This window comes from Paramisgurnus dabryanus, chromosome 6, assembly GCF_030506205.2.
Source record: "Paramisgurnus dabryanus chromosome 6, PD_genome_1.1, whole genome shotgun sequence".
NCBI classification, from domain to species: Eukaryota; Metazoa; Chordata; class Actinopteri; order Cypriniformes; family Cobitidae; genus Paramisgurnus; species Paramisgurnus dabryanus.
This window is the reverse complement of record NC_133342.1, coordinates 13,794,576-13,820,020: the sequence shown is the minus strand read 5'-3', so window position 1 is coordinate 13,820,020 and position 25,445 is coordinate 13,794,576. Positions and strand designations below refer to the sequence as shown.

General features: G+C 38.2%; 2 protein-coding genes across 4 annotated transcripts in view; one reads left to right on the top strand and one right to left on the bottom strand.

The window, feature by feature from the left end:
* LOC135748893 (GTPase IMAP family member 4) overlaps nucleotides 1-8,906 on the top strand; it is a 28,160-nt gene extending 19,254 nt beyond the window's left edge. Inside the window, exons 1-2 of one of the 2 annotated variants that reach the window (XM_065267205.2) lie at nucleotides 7,208-7,364; nucleotides 7,747-8,906. In XM_065267205.2, coding sequence (XP_065123277.1) covers nucleotides 7,313-7,364; nucleotides 7,747-8,453 — 759 coding nt within the window. In that variant the 5' untranslated portion in view covers nucleotides 7,208-7,312 and the 3' untranslated portion in view covers nucleotides 8,454-8,906. Of the gene's footprint in view, nucleotides 1-7,207; nucleotides 7,365-7,746 lie in introns of those variants that run through there. The other variant, XM_065267213.1, reaches the window with a different exon arrangement.
* Nucleotides 1-25,445, bottom strand: part of spsb4a (splA/ryanodine receptor domain and SOCS box containing 4a) — a 75,229-nt gene that overhangs the window by 14,636 nt on the left and 35,148 nt on the right. The gene's annotated exons all lie outside the window — the stretch shown is intronic.

The following is a 25,445-nucleotide window of genomic DNA, read 5'->3' as shown; positions in this document are numbered from 1 at the left end:
GATCAAACTGGCGTAATAATCAAGGACTTTGCTGCCGTAACATGGCTGCAGCAGGCATAGTGATATTACACATTGTCCGAAAATAGTCCCCTGCCAGACCTGGATATAAGCTGAATGGATTCCAAAACGGTAAAAATCCAATGTTTAACTCTAGGGGAGCTGGAAAATGAGCATATTTTCAAAAAAGTGGAATGCCCTCTTAAATGAACGGCAAATCATCTTAAACGCTGTAACGGAGCCACACTTCGAAACATTCTATAAAAGCACCGTATACTAATGTGTAACCCAAAGCCTGATGGATGCAACTTTAATCGAAGACATGCAGTATAGCAGCTTGGTCTACACAAACGCAAACACCCCCGCAAACACACATGTGGCCTGACACACACCATCGCCCACAGATTCCCAACAGCACTTAGACAGAGTTGGAGGAGGCACAGGCTTGTATTTCCCAGAAGCCCTTGAATAGCAGAGAAACATAGACGCAGATGCATGTGTCAAACGCATCTTGCGAATTTAATGACTTAAACATGCAAATAATGGGACAGTGAGACATGACAGGCTCAGAAGTCATCTGTTAAAGCTTTGATTCTAGCATAACCGTATTAATAAAGAATACATTTGTATGTAATGCACCAAACAGACACAGATCACAGCACATGTAGCACATTTTAGGTTATTCGTGGGACCAGTTAGCAAGAAGGTTCACGACAGCCATAATTCTACGGAATAGCCGACCGTTAATACGCCCTACCAGGTGAATCGACTTTTAGACGGTCTGATAATATCAATTTGAGACATTAATGAGTCAGTACGTGCTAATGCCCGCCGCAGGTGATGAATCACAGGAATAGCAGCCGTGTTTTCTTTATGGATGCCGTGGCTATAAAAGAACAGAACCGGCTGCAAATGCAAAGCTTCCCACACTATCGTATCTAAATCAGGAAGCCATGAATGATTCAGATGCGGCACCTAACTCATTAACATTTACAATTTCATTTCTTGCTTTCAGAGGGGGACGAGGTAACTTAAAATAGCTCATCTCTCCGAGCAACAAAGGTGAGTATGGGACTCCCACTGCGTGCGGGCTCAGAGGAGGTACAGATAAATTCCTGTTTATTTGCTTTGGGATTTTTGGCAAGTATACGGATCAGACGGTGGGTCACCTTCAGCAGATTATGAGTGCGGCGGGTCCGTCAGCCTCACTGTGGGAATGCGTCTCGAGTATTTAGGACAAGCGGCATCTACCAACAGCCTTTCTCAGTGTCTTTCCTGCACTGCAAAAACCCAGTAGGAATAGATTGGACTTGACCATCTGTCTCGCAAACTGCAAGTTTATAACAATTCAGGACTCAACAATGATTTTATGTTGGTCCAGTCACAGTCATTTAAAGGATTTAACATAGTTTTCTTTCAATGAAATGTTACCCACACTATCGTATAAGCACTACACAAGCACATAGCCGGGGCCGTCCTTGAGTCCTGGACAGTCATTGATGTATTGCAAACTAGGACAATTTGTTTCCCGTTCTAGTTTGGTGCGTTCAAGTGTTTCTCCGCACGATTAACTTTGGTAAACAACGTACGTCTAGTGTCTAAAGAAAAAATCCTTATGGCATTAAATGAGAATCAATACTGAAATGCACAATTTCATCCATTCGTTTCCTTGCTTCCCCAAATACTGCACAACAGCCATGACTGTAGTGGATCATGATGAGCGGGCAGTGTTTGGTGGATTCTTGCATTATGCAGCACTAATGCATGTTTAATGTGGTCAGTACACATGTAGGCCCGTGTGAGCAATGAGATGGACGATACGGTCATCCAAACATTTCTATCTGACATCATCACGATGCTGAATCGATATTGCAAGAGCAGTCATGGGAACTGACTATAAAAGGCACATGATCTGCAAAAGTGTGTTTGATAAGTGAAGCTAAAAACGCATCTCTAGCAGGTGTGCGTGTTGTACTGAAGATGCATCTGGCGCGTACAGTACTCAGCAAGATGCATTAGACCAAATAATGGGGCAATCAGCGAAAGCCGGCTGGTCCTGACAGAAAAGGTATGAGCAATATTAGATATAATAAATGAAGCACCAAAGTACCCATACAAAACCTAGACATGCTGTCAAACTCTTATAAAGTTTCTGTGAACTTTTCAAAATCAAATCTAGCACTTTTAAAGACCTTTTGGAGACCTTCACATATAAAATTAATGCTGTATGTTATTAAAGAACTCAGAGAAACTCATGCAATCTTAGAAACTCATTCGTTCTTCTACTTATTGTAGTTAAACAAGCTCAAATATTCATTTTAGTCAGGGACTACACTTAATCTCCTAAGACCCGGGCTTTGTTTTTTTCAGATTTCTTCCAACTATTTTAAGGTTAGGAAGACCCAAAAAATTTTAAAAAATTTTTTTTTTTTTTTTAAAAATGAAGCAGTGCATTTGTACATGTTTGTGTAAAACAGGTTCCAGTTGCACAGAAATTCCACACAAGAAAAATATTATGGTGCAACAAACAACAAAAATTTGATATCCACATATGTGGAAATCCAGGTCTTAGGACCTCCTAAGACCTGGATTTCCACATATGTGGATATCAAATAAAGGGATAGTTCACCCAAAAATGAAAATTGTGTCATTCTCTCATTCTCATTTTGTTCTAAATCTGTATTTATATTTATTTTCTGATGAACACAAAAAAATATATTTTGATAAATGATGGTAAGCACACAGCTGATTTTAACCATTAACTTCCATAGTAGGAAAAACAAATACGATTGGAATTCAATGGGTACTGTCAACTGTGTGTTTACCATCATTTATCAAAATATCTTCTTTATTATTAATCACAATACTTCCATTATTTTGTTTTCCTATTATGGAAGTCAATGAATTCAAACAGCTGTGCGCTTACCATCATATATCATAATATCTTGTATTCAAAATAAAAAACCTCAATGATGTAATGATGTAATGATGACGTCATTTTCATTTTAGGCTGAACTATCCCTTTAAGCCCTTTCTGGGAAACCGCACCTTTATAGCCTTAAATGTGATTAAACTGAATAAAACTTTTTTAGGATATGGAGAAACCATGACCTACTAGGCGGCCATGGTGACAGATGGCTTACATCTCAAAACTTTTAAAGGGATAGTTCGGCCAAAAATGATATTAAACCCACGATTTACTCACCCCCAAGCTGTCCGAGTTGCATATGTCCATCGTTTTTCAGACAAACACATTTTAGAAAATGTTTTAGATCTTTTAGTTGATTAAATGTAATGTTACGGGGTCCACGATCTTCAAGTCCAAAAAAAGTGCGTCCATCCTTCACAAATTAAATCCAAACGGCTCCAGGATGATAAACAAAGGTCTTCTGAGGGTAATCCGCGCAGTGTTTAAAAACTTTATTAACGAAAATAAATACCTTCCTATAGCGCCGCCATCTTAGACTCCTGTGTATTCAGGAGAGAGTATTAGCGTAGTGTACGCACTTTTCTTAGTGACGTATGACAAATTCGGAGGGCGGGGGCACAGAGCAGCAGCAGAGTAACCTCCGTAGGCTGCGTTAGCTCTCATCCTGAATGCGGACGCGACTAAGATGGCGGCGCTACCGGAAGGTATTTATTTTCGTTAATAAAGTTTTAAATATGGATATTTCTACAACAACACCGCGCAGATTACCCTCAGAAGACCTTTGTTTATCATCCTGAAGCATTTGGATTTATTTTGTGAAGGATGGACGCACTTTTTTGGACTTGAAGGTTGTGGACCCCGTAACATTACATTTAATCAACGGAAAGATCTAAAACATTTTCTAAAATATCCGAAAATCCCTTACTATCCTAACTATCCCTTTAACAACTCTTGTGTGGTTTCACTAAATGCACTTGTGATCTGTTATCGCACAATTCCTAAACATTTGGGTGTGGACGGTAAACGAATGTTACTCCGTAAATCACAGAAATTCATTCATATCATATTCTGACGTTGGAAAAACATTTAAAAATGTCACGTTTTGTGTACTAAGGAAACCAAGAAATTTATTATGCACTTGGAACAACAGTGCAAGTAATTTATTTAGGTCAACTATTCCTTCAAGAGCAACTAGAGAGTAAACCAGCAACGGCAGCAAAAACACAGATGCATGACGCAAAACTGGAAAGTACGCTTGTGTTTATACGGGTGCGTGCGTGTTTACATGTGTTTGTTGGGGAGATGGGGAACACGAGAAGCGAGTGATCTCGGGAGCCATTACAGTTTTGAAGAGGATAATAGGCTGCTACAAAATTGGTTGCCCTGCAGGAATAACACAACAACATAAAACTCGAAATGTTTGCACATGCACCCGAGACAAAATAAATCTGTCTGTAAAAATAAACCCTTACAGACGGATGCCGACAGACTATGACAGATGGACAGGAGGCCTGAGACACACTATACACTCAGGATAGGGACCCAAAAACAGTCTGAAGTCATATATATGCCTGCCTATGCATTTAAATGCATTTATAGTTTAAACAATTAACGGCTATACTCTACAGCAAGGCCATAACATAAACGAGGAAATTAGCAGAGGGAACTAAAGACCAATAAAGCATAAAACAATGGCCATGGGCCTTTATAACTTATAGAGAGTCATTTACCAGTAGCATGAGTAATTTTAACAGCTTTATATGGACTATAACTCCACTTACAGTTATTGCTCTTGAATATGTTTTCAAGCCTTAAATTTGTACCTTATTGATTACTTATAAGCATTATTACCTCTGCATTTTATAAAACTTGTTGAATTATTAATTATGCGATATTAATTGAGAGACTACTTGGAATGTTTAAACTTAATATTCACTGGACTAATGAAATTAAGTGCAAATGAATGACTTATTATTAATAATAAGCCAAAGACCCTAAAATATACACTGTCCTTCACACATAATGTCAATTCTGTATCACAGTATCATTTAACATTGGATTTCCTATTATTCAAATGATCAATAATCTCAAAGAGATTTTAAAATAAAGATTTTAATGTCCAACAGTATAAAAGATTTAAAGTTTCAAAGCCAAACATTTTTATAGTGGAGTATAAAAGCTTCTTAGTTGTTTATTAGTTGTCAAGATTACTTAATAATTCATGTTGAAAAGTAAATGAAGCACAAAGGGAGCTGCTACTAGAGCAATTATCATAAAACAACAATCTTGTTTGTAGTCTGGAAAACTATTATTATTTTATTTAGCTACTTCTGAAAAAACAAAGGTGATATGGTTGTGAAATCAGATCAGGGTGCTGTTGTCTGTTTTTAAAGAGCACTTCTGAGCACGTTTTTAAATTTCCTTTGGTGTGTAAGTGTGTATTAGCTACATGTTACAACAAACACACGGATTGTAGACAAAAGTTTACTTCCCGGGATTGGTGATGTAGACAAGACCGACATTATCATAATTCCTCCCGCATCAGACTCACAGCCTGTATGTAGGGATGGGACAGTATGAAAATGTCATATGTTTTTAGTGACCAACATTATCACGGATTATTAGCTATATTTAGCCATTTAATATTTCATTTCATGTCCCTGAAATTATTTCTGTGGTGAATAAATAAATCTGTCTAACAAGTTTAACGTGAATGAATACAATAAATTATCCATTAAATGCCTTTTTGTGCAAAAAGTATGTTGCATGTGAGCACCTGTGTCAAACTGATTATGGCTGGACAGGATTTACCGCAAGTTTTCAAAATCACGGTAATCAAACACGGTTGCAATGATAATTACATTTTAAACGATAATACTAATCATCAGGACATTTTATGGTGGTTAATCGTGAAACCAGTAATCGTCCCATCCCTACCTGTATGTTAACTCCTGTTAGCAACCGAATCTTTCAAACATGGTAAGGGGCGTCACATTTCCGGTTGATGTCAGAGGTATTCAGACCAATCACAACTTACAGATTAGCTGACCAATCAGGGACACAGAGCTTTTCAAATCTGTGCATTTCAGGAAGAGAGTGAAATCTGAAGCTTCAAAAATGTACAGTATGTGGAAATAATGTTTTTAACCATAAACCACGTGAACACATTATACCAAATACACAAAATAACTTTTTTTAGGAATGAAATAGGTTTACTTCAAACAGTCCTTCCAGAAAAACGCAGGTTTTTTTTGTGATTGTTGCGGGCAAAAGTCCTTGATCTTGCGGCACGTTTTCCTTAATAAATGCGATGGAATATGCGGGATATTTATGCAATTTTATGTGATGAAATTGTGGGAACTTGCAAAACCTGTTTGCAGTTTTTCAATGATGTTCACGTCACTTCATAACATTCCCATAGCAACAGGTTGCTGCGAAAGTGCGGCGTATTTAAAAAAATTTGGCCCCCCCTGCTGAAAAAAACAGCATACAGTTCCAGCATATGTTGTGTTTTGGTGCTGGTTTGCTAGTGAACACCAGCTAAACCAGCATCAGCACCAGCATTAGCACCAGATAAACCAGCACCAAACCAGCATTAACACCAGCTAAACCAGCATTAGCACCAGCATCCCATGCTGGTCATACCAGCATATGTTGTGTTTTGGTGCTGGTATGCTGTGACCACCAGCTAAACCAGCATAGACCAGCATAATCCCCATGCTGGTCCATGCTGGTTTGATGCTGTTTTTTTCAGCAGGGCCCGCATAAATATGCAGACTTTGGCTGATTATGAGTTGAATCATGCGATCGCATAATCACGTTTTTCTGGAGGGACTGTTTAAAGCAACAGTGCATGTAACTAAAAAAACCTAGAAAACTAAATATTCTGCTGGCTTGACATCAAGCCATAAAATCTTTGTGGTATTTAACCTTGCATTTTAATAGTGCATGCTTTACAGTGCTAGATTTATTACTATGGCTTTAACTTCTACTCTTACTAAGACAATTCACAAAGAATGTGTTTTGATTTGAACAAGATTTTCTCGTTTACGTGTTGACACCGACTCAAACGTGTTACATTATTTGCGCGTGGCCCTGATACCATTCACGTCACCAAAACAACTAAATCATTCCAACGTGTGATCGTAAAACAAGACCTCTGTTAACTTTTTATAACACATCATTATCATAATGCTTAATATGCACTTTCTTATAACTATTGCCATTCAATAAAACCTGTAATATTTTACAACCCCTATGGATACACACAAAGGTTTATCTAAAGTATAATTATGACAGAACTGGGAGGAGTTTCTTGCCACACTGCTTCTATTAAAATGCAACGATCAGCAAACAGCCCATCATATGGACACGGATAACAAGTGAATGAAATACTGCCAAACTACATTGATGGACAATAGGAATTTAGCAAACAACGGTAAGATTATGTTATTAAACAGATACATGAATGATGTGAAGAGTAAATTAAAAAAATGAGTTTGAGTGTAGATTCATTAAAAGGCATAAAACAGCGCTGGCTTTACAGCATATTTATAGTTATTGATTTCCTAGATGCTTAAGAAAGCAATTAAATTCAAAGTTTATTGTAGAAATGCTGATGCCAGTCTGTTGTGAATTTACACAAATATATAAACTACAAACTCTAACTGTGGGTTGTTGTATGTTAACCTGTTTGTTGAACTGTGGCACATCACACCCACAATCTTGCTAAACATCAGCATTCCTAAGCTGTGTTGATTTTCAAAACTCTCTCATAATCACATTTCTCTATATTTCCTTCTAAATGTGGTTTCAAACAGGTCTGAGGCTGCTAATCGTGGGTCAAAAGCGAACAGGAAGGAGTTCAGTGGGCAACACGCTATTGGGCAGACGCGTGTTCGATACGTGGGGTGGAGCGGACAGCTCCGTGGCGCATGGAGAATCGGAGGGCCGAGAGCTAAGTGTCGTAGATGCCTGCGGGTGGGGCGCAAATGAAAACGTGGTCCCTAAACAGGAGAAAGTGGCATTGCATAATGGCCTGTCGCTGTGTGATCCCGGACCCCACGTCATCCTTTTGGTCATTCCCATACTAAACTTTAGCCCCTCTGAGAGAGCGGCCGTGCAGAAACGCATGGAGCTCCTCACAGAGGGCGTGTGGAGGCACACCATGATCGTGTTCACCCTGGGGGACCGACTGCGTTACCGCAGTGTACAGGACCATATCCAGGAGTCTGGAGAGGATCTGCAGTGGCTTGTGGAAAAGTGCAGGTATAGGTACAGTGTTTTAAATAACAAGAGTCCCCAGGATAGACAGCAGGTGTCTGGTCTGCTGGACCGTGTGGAGGACATTCTGATGGAAAACGGAGCATGGCACTTCTCCCTCCATATGTACTGCAGGCTGGAGGAAGAGTGGAGCCGAAGAGAAAGGGAAATGAGGGAGAACATGAAACAAGGACTGGTTGTAGTTTCCGATCAGAGTCGACAAGGTGTGAACAGTGGTCTAGTGAAACTAGTTTACCATGGCTAGTATTACTACGTTATGGTGTGAACTGAAAAGGAACTTAGAGCTGTAAATATGGACAAAGCCAAAACTATCAGCTGTAAATTTTTGATTAAAAAAACTTTCATGTGTTAACTTTTAACATTTTATATTTTACAGATTTAGTGAAACAAGATACATTTTCTTGAAAAGCAACCTTCCATAAAATCTAATTTAAGAGAATTTCCGTTTCTTCTTTTCTTTTTGTAAATGCTTAAAACAAGAAAAAATATTTGTCACTGCACTGAGTGCACTCTAAAAATGGTTGGGTTATTTTTGACCCATAATGGGTAAATATTGAACAGAATACACCGCTATATAAAAATTTATCCAAAGCAGGGTTGTTTTAACCCAACTGCTGGGTTATTATCAAAAGCGAACTACATTGTTGCATAACAATGGGGTATTTTTAACCCAGCACGTGTTCAGTCCAAAAATCTGTGTTAGGATGTTTAGATATTTATTATATATATATATATTTATTATATTATATATATTATTATATAATATATTTATTAGATTTTTTGCATAATATATGAGTGTGTGCTGTTGTGTGTAATTATTATGTATATATAAATACAGACACATTCATGTATATTTATGTATATTTTTATATATTCTATATTATATATAAATAAATAAAAATATATACAAGTAAAAAAAATCTGAAATGACTATGTATGTGTGTGTGGTTAAATATACATAATAATTACACTCAGTACACACACACATATATTATGCAAAAAATCACTTATATATATATTTTACAGTACTTAATAGAAAACTTATTTAGTTACTATTCTTTTATGAGGACTGTTTAAGGTTTACGAGATTAAAACTATAACTCCGATAAAAAGGGCAAAGTCAATAAAGAAGTTACATAACATAAAACAGATTATAAACCACAAACATGATGGGCAAACATATAAGCAAAAACTCCTATCTGAAACTGACTCACTCCAAATACTTTTATCAGGAAGTCATAAATAAATGTGACATCATGTACTTTAGTTGCATGTGAGGGGACACACCCTGGACACCATGTGGTGTCCTCTAAATTCTAGGAACTAAAAGATAAATTGCATTATAAAATCACTCTTTTTAATCTTCTGGTTTGTGTTCCAGCTCTTGATTTCTGTAAAAAAAACCTCAAAATTACATTACACTGCAAAAATGACTTTCTTACTTAGGTATTTGTATCTTGTTTTAACCCTTTAATAGCCGCTCCCCCTTTTATCACAAAGTCATAAATAAATGTGACTTCATAAAACATTGTACTCTACTTGCATGTGAGGGGACACACCCTGGACACCATGTGGATGGTATAGGTGTCCTAAAATTCAAAAAAATCAAAAGCTTGATTCAATTCTAGGATCTAAAAGATAAATTGCATTATAAAATCACTTTTTTTAATCTTCTGGTTTGTGTTCCAGCTCTTGATTTCTGTAAAAAAATATCTAAAAATTCTTAAATTAAGATGCTTTTTTCTTGATGAGCAAAACGACACAAGAAAATAAGTGTAGCTTTTAGACCAAAAATATAAAATTTAAGTGATTTTGCGCATAAAACAAGCAAAAAAATCTGCAAGTGGAACACAACATTTTTTCTTGAATTAAGTGTTTATGTAAAAAGTAATCTTATTTCAAGAATTTTTTTATTCCATTGGCAGATTTTTTTGCTTGTTTTAAGCACTAATTTACTTAAAAGTTTATGCTTTTTGTATAAAAACTAAACTTATTTTATTAGGTCATTTTGCTCATCAAGAAAATACATCTTAATTTAAGAATTTTTAGATATTTACTCAAAACAAAACAAAAATACTATGTAAGAAAGTAAATTTTAGCAGTGCACTGCAAAAAAATACCTTCTTACTTAGTATTTTTATCTTGTCAAGATTTTTTTGGTTTAGAATAGGGTATTAGCATTACAAATATATAATAACATTTGCCCACCTGTGGACCCATGGCATTTTGGAAAATGTCTCTCATGTCATTCCTTTCCCAAAATGCTGATGATAAATGAAAACTACTCTTTCAAATGATATATAGTTAGTCATGAGAATTCACATGCAAAACACTGAAGTAAACGTATGCGTCCCGCTGGTGGGACAGTGACATTTAGCAGGATATAAATGTTTTAAGGGCAGACTGAATCAACTACTCTCCCTGCATAATTATTATACATTTTATAAAAAACTGTTGAAATGTTTATTCTAGAGGCTTACAAATAATATATAAACATGAGCAAAATAACCTAAGAAAATAAGTCAAGTTTTTAGACAAATCAAAGTTAATTTGTGCTTAAAAAAATCTTGAACTTTTTTCTTAAAAACTCAAAAAGTGAAGAAAAATGTGCTTACCCTACTGGCAGATTTGTTTGCTTGTTTTTAGCACAAATTTACTTAAATATGTCTAAAAACTAGCCTTATTATGTCATTTTGCTCATCAAGAAAATGCATTGTGATTTAAAACATTTTAGATATTTTTACTAAAAACAAGACAAAAATACTAAGTAAGAAAATCATAAAAGATTAGACTGCAATGCAAAAAATTATTTTTAAGAAAAAAATCTTAGTATTTTTGTCTTGTTTTCAGTAAAAATATCTAAAAATTCTAAAATTAATATGCTTTTTCTTGATGAGCAAAACGACCCAAGAAAATAAGTCTAGTTTTTAGACCCAAAATATCAAATTTAAGTGATTTTGTGTATAAAACAAGCAAAAAAATATCTGCCAATTTGGTAAGCAAATTTTTCTTGAATTTAGTGCTTAAGAAAAATTTTCAAGATTGTTTTGCTTACCCCATTGGCAGATTGTTTGCTTGTTATTTGATATTTTTGGTCTAAAAACTAGACTTTTTTCTTGGGTCGTTTTGCTGATGATGATGAGGAAAATCATCTTAATTTAAAAGTTAAGATTAAAAACGCTTTTTTCTTGAAAATCATTTTTTGCAGTGTGGTACATAGGCCGTATTCAATCCTGCATATTCAACTGCTCATATTCGTAATACGCATTATAATGACACGTAATTCATTAATGCATTCAAATCTTTCACCGCATATTCTTCATATTTACTTTATTTTCACCTTTCTACCAGTTTACTTAATATCATACATCCAGTCTCCCTATCCACACGCCTCTCGCATTAAAGCACAGTTAAGTGACTGATGGCCATGCCATCTCGGTGCTGAGCCCCAAGCAGTCGCTTTAATTGATATGCAATTTGTGAGTCATCTTAATCTGAGGAGGTGAGTTTCCTTAATGTGCTACTTGAGATGATGCTGACTTCATTTAACAGATCAAAGCCTGAGAAAGATAGAGAGAGACGCGTACTACTATCAAAGTGAAATTCTCTCTCCTCGACACAGGGTGTCAAACATCATCTTGTTATGGTCGGCTAAACAAGCCCGAGTGCAATGATGGGAAAGACATCGAAACAGCATCAGACTTAAAAGGCTGCCTGTCTCACAGCCCGTATAGGCAAACACACGATTTAGACGCTCACCCTATAGTAGTTTGCATATGCTGCCTGCCTAATGTAAGCTATAGCACAGTGGGTGACATGGTTTCTCGACAGCGTCTACATTTCCTATTCACTTTACAAAAGTTTTAATTCAAAGTTTACAAAATACTGTACTTCCCAAGAAGGTGCCAGTCTGACCCTGCTGAGAGCTCAAAATAAAAAATTAGACACGGCATAGGTAAATAAAGCCTTCATCAGAAAAGACTGACTCACTTAGCCTTTGAACCTTCGTCATACCCCACCATGGCACCAGCTCTGCATAAAAGCTTTTTTCAGTTGACAGCATCAACAACTCAACGACCAAGCCAACCAACAGGTTATTTAGGGGAGACAATGAGGCTTTCTGTGCACTTCACAATATAGACAGCATACAGAGATTATGCAAAACAAGCAGACTATGTAAATGATGTAGATACAAAGAGAGACTATGAGGGAGGACAGCACTATGATGACAGCCCTATAGATTTTAGATCATGCAGCGCAAGATGAATTAGGCAGGAAGAGAATCGATAGATCAGGGAGTAAAAGGAAAGAGTTTTGTGAGACAGTGTGAAAGAGATAAAGAGAGACTGGCGCCCACTGGTAAAGTGACCCGGTGGAATAATATTGGGCGAGGGCTAAGCACTCCAACTGAGCTCAAGCGCCTACACACCAGAGCTTATGCTATGTCAGAGGATGTTGAGAACAAGTTGGTTGAATATTATATCCCCTTAATGTGCTAAATTGATTATTTGGTAAACTTAAGCTCTAACGCGTTAATCCTTGTCAATTGTGTTACAGTTGACGGGTAACACAGTTGACGGGTAACACAGTTGACGGGCAACACAGTTGACATTTTAGGGCCTTGTGCAAACTGCTGACCTTAGACTTGTTAGTATATGACCTTGATTAACTTATGTTTTTTATTCTTTCTCTATGCATTTATAAATATAACATGTGACGCAAGTTCGCTAAAACATGTTGATAACACAGTTGACGGTAAATTAATCTACTCTATTTGCAGACAATAATATAGATAAAATATTACCACATTGTCTTTAAATTTCCCTCTAAAAAAAGGAAATTACATCCCTTGATGTTGGACTTGCGAGTTTGGAACAAACCATTGCGGGAGTTTTATCGGGAGTGACACAGTTGACACGGATTTCTCGAACAGACACAAAATGGATGATTTAATGTAGATGCATGAGCAAAATATTTTCAAAACACCTTTCTCATAATTTAATATTCATTTTGGACAAATACGTATAAGAAATAGAGGCTGTTTACACCTGGCATTAACATGCGTTTTTGTCGATCGGATCACAAGTGGACGACGTTAATGCCAGGTGTAAACGGGGTTCAAAACGTTTTGAACGCGTCCACTTTCGACCACTTTCAACCACATTCAGAGGTAGTCGAAACCACTTTCGATCGGATCGCTTTGGAGTTGCGGAACGCAAATGTGGTTGAATGTGTTCAAACAGCCACACGCGACCGCCTTCTCTCCGCCCATTTATCTAATCTGAGGTATTAAACACAAGTTTTATGTCTTTTTTTGACTTCTGGCGTAAACATACGGTGAACAGCACTATTTTTAGCCTTTCATTGATAAAACTACTGCGGGTGTTCTCCGTAGTTTCGTTTTGAAAGCGTGAAAGTTGCGCGATCCTATTTCATCAATTGCGCTGAAAATTCAGAGAACGCTTCAACATATAAACGTACAAAACACTGTGCAGCATGTATAATTGCTAAACAAGCAGCGGACTCCGACATAATATTAGTTTGCGTCCATATAAACTCATTATTACTCCCGCTCGTGTTTGAATGACAGCAGAGAGACTCGCCCACCGTCTCACAGACCGTCCCCTCACAGTATTCAGGACAGAAGCGGTCGAAAGTGGACAAAAGAGACGGATTTAAATACCAGGTGTAAACGTAATGTGTCTCTCTCATCCACTTGTGATCCGATCAATGAAAACACATCTTAATACCAAGTGTAAACAGCCCCATTTATACAGAAACATGTATTTTAGAGCTAATCTGAAGAACAAAACCTCACATTTACCAAATCGGACAGCACAAAAACAGAAAATTCCAGCATAGAAGAATTTAGCAAGATAAAAGATGGGTATCTGTTGTATTTTTGTATTAAATGAATTAGAAAAAAGTCCCCTAGGAAAAGTGAAGCGCATGCACAAGACTAAAGTCACGTGACTGCAGTGACGCGGCTGACGTGTTATCTGGTGCGCCCCAGCTGGGGTTTTTTGTGCGCCTAAGTTTGAAAAAATAATGATAACACGTCAGCCGCGTCACTCCAGTCACGTGACATTTACGCTGTTTACAACAGACACAGAAGAGAAATCAATGCTGAATAAAGTCGTTATTTTGGAACAAAATTAATTTTTGTTGCTTCAACACATTCTAACTGACCCTGATTCTGCTCTCTTTCGCATCAGTGATAAAAACATGTGTTGGACTAACACTAACATGCATGATGCTCATTGCAGGTTTCATCTTCATCCTACATGTGTTTACAGGCCGATATGACCTTTCCAATACAGCAGACATGCTGATGTATTACTGACATTAGTGGCATCCAGGTATTTCACATGTATGCATCTCATTACTGGGTTAGAAGAAAATTGTAGATGGTTTTAAAGGTTGCTACCCATACACAGAAACACACAGCGGGTGCAGTAAAAGGGTAAAGCTCGGTGGATAATAATGCTTAACATAATCCAAACGTCTACATGTGTGCGGTCACCCCATCTCATTTGTGTTGTCAGGCTTACTGCTGGATGAGTGCGAGGTGGAGAAACAAGAAAGTCATCTGGATTCGGCGAGAGCCAGCGGGAAGGCTTATTAACAGAGCTCATTCTTCTTCCACAGCTCTATCGCTAAACATACTCTCTCTCTTTTTCTCTTTCTCTGTCAATGACTGAATGATGTCTGTTTCCACGGAAACTCCTTCAGGCAATTAGGTGTGCAAATATTGCAGAGTGGTTTGGAAAGGACAGAACGTGCTGCAAAGATGGGGTGTGGACAGAACAAAAAGGAGAACAAAAAGAACCAAGGAGTTAACGTCAATTTGTTTCCTAAACACAACAGGCTGCGTTACACAGAGTTCGCTGGAGTTTACCATCACGCTAAACCTAATGCCAAAACTCAGTGTTTGTGTAACCCCGTGTTGCTAAAACATTACCCACGTGATGGAAAACCAAACAACGGCGATGCAAGACCAGATTTGGGTAAGCTATCTAAACAATAGACTGTAGGTTATTGCGACCGTTCGTTGGTATAAATAGTTCCCCACTCCTGTGTTTTATCGGGTGTGGACCAAACATGCATATAAGGCTCGAGGTGTTGCGACGACGCAGCCACGCTAAACCCTTCAGTACAAAAAGCGTCAACAATACCCAGAACAAACAGCTTCTGTCTTTTGTTTTCCACAAAAATAAGCCTTCAGGGAGATTAAGCCAACGGTGCTTTGTGAAGTTTTGTATGGTGCACAAATACGCAAAAGAAAATCACACGAATGCACTTGCAAAGAAAACCGCAAGGTCAGCGTTCCCAAACTCAAGCCTCATTTCAAAATATTGCGAGCCTGAGGGATTGAAGCAACCCTGGAGTGCCTTATCACGCAGGGATGAATGTGTAATGATATAAGCATAACACGCACTGGATATCTGTCGTTCTCAAATACTTTAGGGCAGAAAAACACACCGAGGCTCCAACAACAGCAAGAACAGGCGGCTTGCCAACATCGTCAGCGGAAAACAACAATCAACAGTTTGCTATCATCGGAGGCATTGTACGGATGCGCTTAACCTTCCCTTGACTTCACAGCGTGTGTGTGTGTGAGAGACTATTTTACGTTAAAGATGAATGTAACAGCTGTGAAATAGGCAGAAGCCGTATGGTGTTAGCTGAAACTTGATCCGGTAAACTAATCTTCTAATGGCCAGCTCTCAATTAACACAAGGCCAAGCTGTTTGACTTATTTCTTTCCCCCTTACCTGTATATCCATCTGTTCATTTCCTCCTATTTTATGCCAGGTGCTCTCCGTCCACTCCCAGTATCAAAAGGAAATTGTGTGGGTAGGCGTTCACAGGAGTCATTTATAAAGCAAGATGTAAAAACCGCAGTGCAAACGATATCTCAACCGTATGTGACACAGCAGGTGTCTCGGTAGGCTCGCTGACTGACAGATGCTGATGGGCCAATTAAAACGCATGACAAGATTGCACTAACTCCCTAACCCAAATGCTAATGTCCCACAAGCCTCTGGATTACCACACAAAATGTGAGCCAGCTGCTGTCATCCACTGATTAGAGACAGATGAGGAGAATAAATACGCATACTAACAAAACACACATGCAAACATCAGTTGTTAATCTGTGAATGGGATTATACAAGGGTTTTGACCCAATTTGCATATCATTCATCTTAATTAGTAATGTAACAGTATGTCCCATAGTATATTAAAACAAGTATGCCAGAATTTTATATCTTTTCCATGGATGATATAACTGCATGCATAGATTGACACTGCACTGATACACTTGATTGAAAAATTGTTGGGTCAAAAAGGACCAACCCAACCCACTTGATTGTATTTTACCCTATGCTGGATTGTTTTAATCATAAGATTGTATAAAACAAGGACGTAGTGTCCGTGACATCAACCGTAGGTTTCTGAAGAGCGTTTCTGATGCCAAAACTGACCAGATAGGTGGAAAATATGGGTGGAGCCGAGCGGATAGTAGCGGCAATCCACCTATCACTTAAGCGGCCACCCCGTAAATTATGCAGAATTTACAGTTACAGTTGTCATGAATTGCAAAATTAGCTATACAGACAAAACACCTTTTTGTACCAGGCTGTAAACAAATTATTTTCTGCTGTAAAGTTGGCCATTTTAACATGAGGGTCTATGAGGATTTACTCCCTTTTGGAGCCAAAATCTAGCGGCTAGTAGATAATTTGCAGTTTAAGTCACTTCCGTGTTGGCTTCATTAAAAAAAAAATCGGAGGATTGCCCCTCAGTTTTAACCCAAAATGCTGGGTTGTTTTAACCCATTGTTGGGTCAAATTTGGTCAAACTTTTTTGGGTTATTTAACCCAACTGCATTGGATTTTTTGACCCAACGCTGGGTTGAAAATTACCCAGCATTTTTTAGAGTGCATCTATTTCTCAATCGCCACTGAAGTACATAGAATGAGTATGTACTGTAAATTGGGATACACCACAAAAAATAGAAGAACCGTGACTAATGCACTCTTTCATTTTTGGTAGCCCGAAATGAATACAACAAACCCGAATAAAAAAATACACTGTTTAATGTAGAATATTGATAAATCCTGGATTTCCATGTAAGCCAACTATTTCTGCCCATCCCAAGCTAACAATTTGGTTCCCAAAAAGTTCCCTAACATTAGTTTTTTGTTTCTAGAATGTTATTTTCCAAGGTTTTTGTTTAATAGCAAGGAATGTTTTCTTTAAGAAAATAAACATTCCCCTAATGTTATTTTTAGGTTATTTTAACGTTTCCCTAATGTTAGAATAATTGAATTTACTGAAATATTATATGAATGTATTATAACACATGTTATTTTTTATATAATTTAATAGAATAATAAAATACCTCAACACATCACACATTGTATTTAGATAACATAGTATTTTATCAAATATATAAACAACCAGTGACTTTAACACAATATAGAAGACTTAAAACAGATATTTATTAAAAAGGAATAAACATTTAATTCCCTTTAGGTTAATAGATCTTACCATAGCCGTTTATTTTCGCTAGAATAATGTTAGACTCTGAGGTAAAACGAAATTATAAATAAACATTATATTCGCTTTAGGTAAAATATCTTATCACTGCTGTTTAGTCACCTATCAAAAGCTTCTAACATTATATTCTCATAATAGCGTAGACGTGTCAAATCGATCGGAAATCCCTCAAATATATTTTCCTTCTCACATATTTAAGTTACTAACTGAAGAAAGAAAAAAGAAACGCTAAAACAATGTTAGTCTATGAGGTAAAAATTAAATAACGTTATTTTTTTAAATGACTTGAGTTCGCGCTGAACACAAGAGCAAGCAGGTGCTCGTGAAGAGCAAAGCCGGGAGAAGCGAGTGCAGAGGGCCGCGCGTAATTCAGACGTGCACATTAAAGGATGGGTTTATTTATGCTTTCACTTCATTTCCTGACAGTTTCACTTGTTACGTGATGATAATGACTGACAAGAGGACGGCGGCCGAAATACATACAATAAAATTACCTAACTAAATCTGAGACAAAGCAAAAACATTACATTATTATTTCCTCCCCAAGATAGCCCGACGGGCAGGGCGGAAATACATTTAGGTAGCCTGACAGGAATTCACAATAGCCCTGGGAAGTCGGGCTGGCGATTTTGCGAGCCCTGAAGCGCACCTATTTTCATTGCTAAAAACAACGTTATTTTGTGTATTTGGTACAAATACAATGTTTTTGCGTGGTTTATGGTTAAAAAACACATTATTTTCCACATACCGTACATTTTTGTTGCTTCAGATTTTACTTTCTTCCTAAAATGCACAGATTTGAAAATCTCTGTGTCCCTGATTGGCCAGTTAATCTGTACATTGTGATTGGCCTGAATACATCTGACGTCAGCTGGACATGTGACGCTCCTTACCATGTTTGAAAGATTCGGTCACAATGCAATGCTAACAGGAGTTAACTTGAGTCAAACGCTGTGAGTCAAAGCAGGAGGAATTCTGACAATGTCGGTCTTGTCTACATCACCAATCCCAGGAAGTAAACTGTTGCCTACAATCCGTGTGTTTGTTGTAGTCCAAGAAACGAGATTTACGTTGTAGATGATAACTTGCGCCATCGTTTACTTTGGGGTATGTACCTTTAGCATATCGTTAACATGTACTAATACACACCTACACACCAAAGGAAATGTAAAAACTTGAATCAGACAATGGGTGCTCTTTAAGATAAACTGCTAAAAAGACCAGCCTAACTGATCACCAGCATGGTTGCAGGTGTGCTAGTTACCTCAAAATGCTTCTTAATTAGTTTAACCAGCAAGTCAACTAGTTCAACTGGTTCACCAACACCAAACCAGCATAAATCTAGTCTGAACCAGCATATAAAACCTAAGCCAGCCTGATCTGCTCAGCAGCCCCCGTCTCTAGAAACATTAAGCTTAGGTGCATTAAAAGATTCGCTACCATCAAAGGCAAGAATAAACCACAGCTTAGCAAACACAGCTTAGGTCTTAAGGAACAGATGTGGGCCAAACAGGACCGATGCGTCACACATTTCTCCCACACACACACAATCCTCAAGAGCGCCTGAAAGGACTGTAAGCTCTTCAAAAAGATTCAGACAACATATTAGCCAAGTATGCCTCGGCAGCACCATGCTGTGCTAACCTACTGCCCTACATAGTTGGCATCTTACATAAAAGTGTAGTGTCACTCGATGGTCATATCACTGAACTTCATACGAATATATGACATATCACTGGAAGTGGTAGAAAATTAAAAGCTAAATTACAATTAAGGCATTTGGCAGACGTTTCTATCCAGAGCGACTTACAAATATTGGTAAATGATATTCAGTGTCGTTACAAATTTTTGCATTTATGTTAAAAAAAAACATTGGAATGCACCATAAGAGATGCTGTAATGTTATCGGATGACATTTTATTGTCCTCACATTGACCTGACACATTATCAGACAATTACATACACACATAAAGAATGAAAGTGCCTGAATCTCTCTGTCAAGCATATCATACATGGCTGGGGAGTTATACATCGCATACTACCCAGGCATTGTTAAAGCCTTTGTCTCTTTGCTGTCTATCTTCATCACATGCTGATGGTAATCATCCTCATAGCATTTATTCTACATTCTCTATATATGTACCCTCGTCTTGTCCTCTCGGTTCAGAGGCGGACGGCAAAAGAGCATGCCAGCGAAGCGGGAATGTGGATCAGACACTATTGTGCAATGAATCATAGCTAGAGCTAATTGCCGTTTTAATCCCTCACACACTATAGTATATAGTGACAGCAGTTTTCTGCCAGTCAGAGAATGAGAGAAAGGGAAAAAGAGAGAGAGACATCTTGCAATTATATCTCCTGTTTTACACATTCACAATGAGGCGGCACATGTCAATTTCTTGCATGTTTTTTTGTCGATCACTGGCAATTAGTGGCGGTGTCTGTTCATCTTTCTCATTATTAATGGCATACCGCCGCTGTATGCAGACAGACTGGCTGACCTTGTAACCGCATGGGTTTCTGGGTCATAAACATAGCATGGAATGATAAAGTACATAATAATGCCAACAGCATCACAGCCGTTGGTCCCGTCTGAGCTGCAGGACCATTTCAGGCCATAACGGGAGCATCCAGTGTGAAATGCCAGCCGTCCGCACGTCACTGGTTGGAGTGCTGGTAAGCTTGTTCGGTGCCTGCCTGCTGATTTTCATTTGCGGCGCTATGAATCATAACCGCAGTGATAAACAATGTGCAGATACATTTTCAGATTTCTGTCACTGACAGACGTGAGTCATAGTGCTTGTGGTTTTCTCACCGTCTGTCATTTCGTAAACACTTTTACATAAAGGTTCTTACACTCGCATTTAGGCAAGCGACTTACAGTGCATTTAATATATTAACTTTTTATCAGTATGTGTGTTCACTGGGAATCAAAGCCATGACCTTTGCTTTGCATCACGACACAAATCATTCAGCAACAGGAACATATATGGGCTGACTAAATACCTACCAAGCTACCCAGTCAGTATATAGGGGTGGTTTCCTGGACTAGTCCCAGACTATCATAAACATATCTTATTGGGGCGGTTTCCCGGACAGGGATTAGACTAGTTCTAGACTTAAACACTTTTAAGAGCTCTCCAAACTGAAAACAACTTGCACTTACATATCTTAAAATACATCAGGGCCCTTTGTTTTACCTCAAAATGCACACAAGTACTGTTTTTAGTAAGGCATGTTTGTTAAAACTAGTTATATTTCCTAATTAAACTAAGGCCTAGTCCTGGATTAAGCTAAACCTGGTCTGGGAAACCGCCCTAAAATATATCAGTGCCACTGTTTTGTCTCAAGATTCCCATCAGTAATGTTATTTGTAAGGTATGTTTGTAAAAACTGCTTAAATGTCCTAATATAACTACTAAGCCTAGTCTTGTCTTAATCAAAACCTTGTCCTGGAAACTGCCCCATAAAGGTGGTACAGAATAAGCCAAAGACGCCCATATATCAGTCCTTCCAGAAAAAAAAGTTTTTTGTGATTGTTGCGGGCAAAAATCCTTGATCTTGCGGCAGGTTTTCTTAAAAAATGCATTGGAATATGCAGGATATTTGTGCAATTTTATGCGATGAAATTGCAGGAGGGCTTGCCAATATTGCGGGGGGCTTGCCAATATTGTGGGGGCTTGCCGATATTTCGATGGGGACTTGCCGATATTGCGGGGGGACTTGCCGGTATTGCGGGGGGCTTGCCAATATTGTGGGGACTTGCAAAAACTGTTTGCAGCTTTTCATTGATGTTTTCACGTCGCGTAATTAAGTCACTTCCTAACATTCCCATGACAACAGGGGACAGGGTTGCGCATGTGTGAAGTAAATGCAACATTTTTCAACTTTCTGCTAAGGTATATATGACTTTTTGCTACGTGAAAAACGTGAAATCATGCAAGCCCCGCATATTTTGCGAGCAGAAATCTGAAATTTATGCAGCAAAAGTGCGACGCATTTAAAAAAATGTGGCCCCCCGCATAAATATGCGGACTTTGGCTGATTATGCATTGAATCGTGCGATCGCATAATCACATTTTCTGGAGGGACTGATATATGCTATCAATATTGGCAACTCACTAGGGTTTTAAAACATTGTGCCTACGATGCCCAAACATGCAGTCCAAGTTGGCAGCTTAGCAGACATTGAGGAACTGTGTCTATTATGCCCAACAATGCCATCCAGTTAGCAGCTAACTTGATTTAGATACATGTCTAAATTGTCCAAGTGGGCAGCTGACTAGGTTGAGACGCAGCCAATATCTATCTATCTCTCTTTTGATCCCATTGTCTCTGCTATCTCCAGTCTTGGAAACATTAAACTCAAATGCAGCTATTCTAAGAGCAGCTGCCTCATTCAGAAAGACCCGAGCGTATTAATGAAACCAGTTTGCTTTTGTCCTCTGAGATGTGGAAGTCAGAGCATGCATATATATTAAAATTAAGGCTAGGGTTTAGATAGTGCTGCACATATCTAAAAATGTCACTGCTAACATTTGCGCCACCTTATATTGCTTGCTGCATTCATTACCTATGATTCTCCGGGCAACCATCAGTCTCAGCACTTTCTGACAGAATGCACAAAAATACACTGACATGCAGGAAAAGTTTTACCACCAAATTAAACACACACCGCACATTTGAAACCAGCACTGAAAAACAGTTTATAAGAGAAATGCAAGGATTGCGGTGACAAGCATAGTGTGTCCGCCTACAACAGTATGGAAAAACTGTGTATGTGTCTTACCACAAGTAAATCAGTTTTTATTAAACATCATTATTTTCAATGACTTTGTTATTTTATGTGTTTATAATTGTTCGAAATTACACTGCATATTATCTAAATATGTTGTTCTGCACTACTATGTTCAGCTATTCGGAAAAGGTCTACCTTTGCACAAGTATGAAAGATTATTAACAGGCTTATCCACACGACTCCGGAAACCCAAGCGTACACAGGCACACATATAAACCCACACTTAGTGCTCATCACAATCTTAACACTACTTTGAAAAAAGCGACAGCCTCCAAGAGCATCTCTGTCCAAAGATGGCATTGCCAAATACATCTCAACATTCACTCCCCTCTCTCTTTCTCTACACGATGCTTCCTCATTTCATGCAATTTTCCAGCAAATAAAGACATCTTCACGAGAAGCTTTGAAAAGGGCCATTTACTGAGTTCCTTCGCCTGAACTCTTTCCATCTGTAAAGGAAAGAGAGGCTCTTTTAACTTCAGATGAGGGGTCTTTGAGCGCATCCCACTATGCTCTCCATCCCCTGATAAAGAGAAACGCCAGAGAGTCAAGGCCGTATAATCTGTATAAACCAGGAGTGAAATGAAACTGATAGGATTTTGGTTATGAGCTTATAGCCGCTTATTAAATTAATGCTTTGAAGTTTGAATTATTTTAGAAAGTGAAATCATGCTGTATTCCCTCTTACATCTAGATTTATACTGTACCAGAGAACGGAAATCTCTACAGAGAGTAACTTTTTTTAAAGATAAGGTAATTTCTTTGGCAAATGTAAATAGCCTGGAGTTAGACAAATAAACTCTTTAACAATAAGTCACTCAAGCTTCGGGTTACAGTAATTTACTCCAGTAAATCAGTGTGTTAAGGGGATCGCACACCAGCCGCGCAGCTCAGCGTCGCACCGCGTCGAGTCGCGTCTAGGACAACTCGGAGGTATTGTAAACCAGAAGTGCACATTAAATAGCGCGAGCTTCGTCAGATAACGTCTACTTAAAAATGCAAAATATACGTAAGCAGCCAATGTTAATTGTTAATGACTTGGGACAAATACGATGTTATTTAATGTTAAACTATGTGAGTGGCACTGTGTGGCCCGACAGGGATTTGAGCAACTTCCTGAGTCACAGCTGGGCGGCGCGGACAGGCGCCACCTGGCGGCGCCGGTGTGCGTATACTCATAAAAAAACAATGTGTTCGATTTTTTTAAAACGGCGCAGAGCGGCACGGCCGGTGTGCGATCCCCTTAACATGCAGCTTTTTGTAACTTATTGCATTTTATTACATGGCTCGTTGGAATCCTTTATTCTGATTGGCCCGTCGTGACATTTGCAAGTTTGTTATTCCCAGAAAACAACATCTCGAAACAAATAAAACACGGTAGCTTGGATGCTGCAAATCATTTTGACAGCTTCAGTTTAATATTACACAAAATTAAATATAAATATGTCTTTTAATAACACATATGACATTATATTTACATATATTATCTTGTCTTATCTTAAAGGAAAACACCACCGTTTTTCAATATTTTATTATGTTCTTACCTCAACTTAGACAAATTAATACAAACCTATCTTTTCTCAATGCGTGCACTTAGTCTTTGTACAGAGCGTTGTGAATGTGTTAGCATTTAGCCTAGCCCCATTCATTCCTTAGGATCCCAACAGGGATGAATTTAGTCTTTAAATATGGAAAACATGGTTTGGTGGGTTCTAAATTTATTCCTTTTTGGATCCTATGCAATGACTGGGGCTGGGCTAAATGCTAACACATTCACGACACGCTGTACAAAGATTAAGTGCACGCATTGAAAAAAGATAGATATGTATTAATTCGTCTAAGCTAAAGTAAGAACAAAGTAAAATATTGAAATAAGGGTGTTGTTTTCCTTTAAAACCGAAAATAAATGTGTTCTGCATTCGTTAAAGAATTTAGTTTCAAATCAATATTTAATTCTCCTTATCTTACTTATGAGGTAAATAGGCGTGTAATAAGCATGATGATGTACAGGCAGTTGGGTGTAAAAAGCCCCTTCGGGGTGACTAGGACTTGACGCGATTTCTGTAATAACAATCAGCTGTCTATACATTATCCCTTACATATTATCCACATGTTAAAATGCCATATAATGCACAGGCTTGGACATGTAAACCTGAGGAGGGCATTGAATGAACAAAGGAAAATCCAATAGATCTCTGATGGCTTGTTATTCCATCAGCTGTCAGAAGAAAAACACTTTGGTTGTGCCATCAAACGCACCCCAGAGGGTCACAAAAACATGCCCCTGGTGTTAAAATTGCATCTCACACAAAACTATATCTGTCTGGCAGCAGCGGATTAGGAAAAATACTTCCAAAACAAATGCTGTTAATGGGTGAAGGAGAGTCGCAAGCTTCTGCAAACAGAGACTCAGTGTTTAGCCTTGGCTCCAAACCCTTGAAACTAATATATAGATCACATACTAGCGCAAAATGCCCCTAAGTATGCACTCACAACGTCATCTGCTCATAAGCAGCCTATTTTACGTCTTTTGTGAACATCAAAACGCATTAAGCGAAGCTCTTTGCAATAGCCTTAACGATTTGCCAGGTAGTGGAAGCCAATTCTCCATTTAGCGATGTTTGGAAACTTCCTGACTCCACTGCCATTGCGTGTTACATTGCATTAATAATTAATGTGTACCGGCATCAATGCCCAAGTTCCCTGAGGTTGTATAAGCGTGAGAGAAGAACCAGTATCCATCTCTTCCACGCTGTGGGCTTATACGAACAGGGCAGAAGATATCACAGGTTACACCCTATCTTGTACCTGGGCACCTCTGTCTTTTTGCTGAATGGACTGACAAAGCAATAGTTTGTTTAAGTGACTTTCACG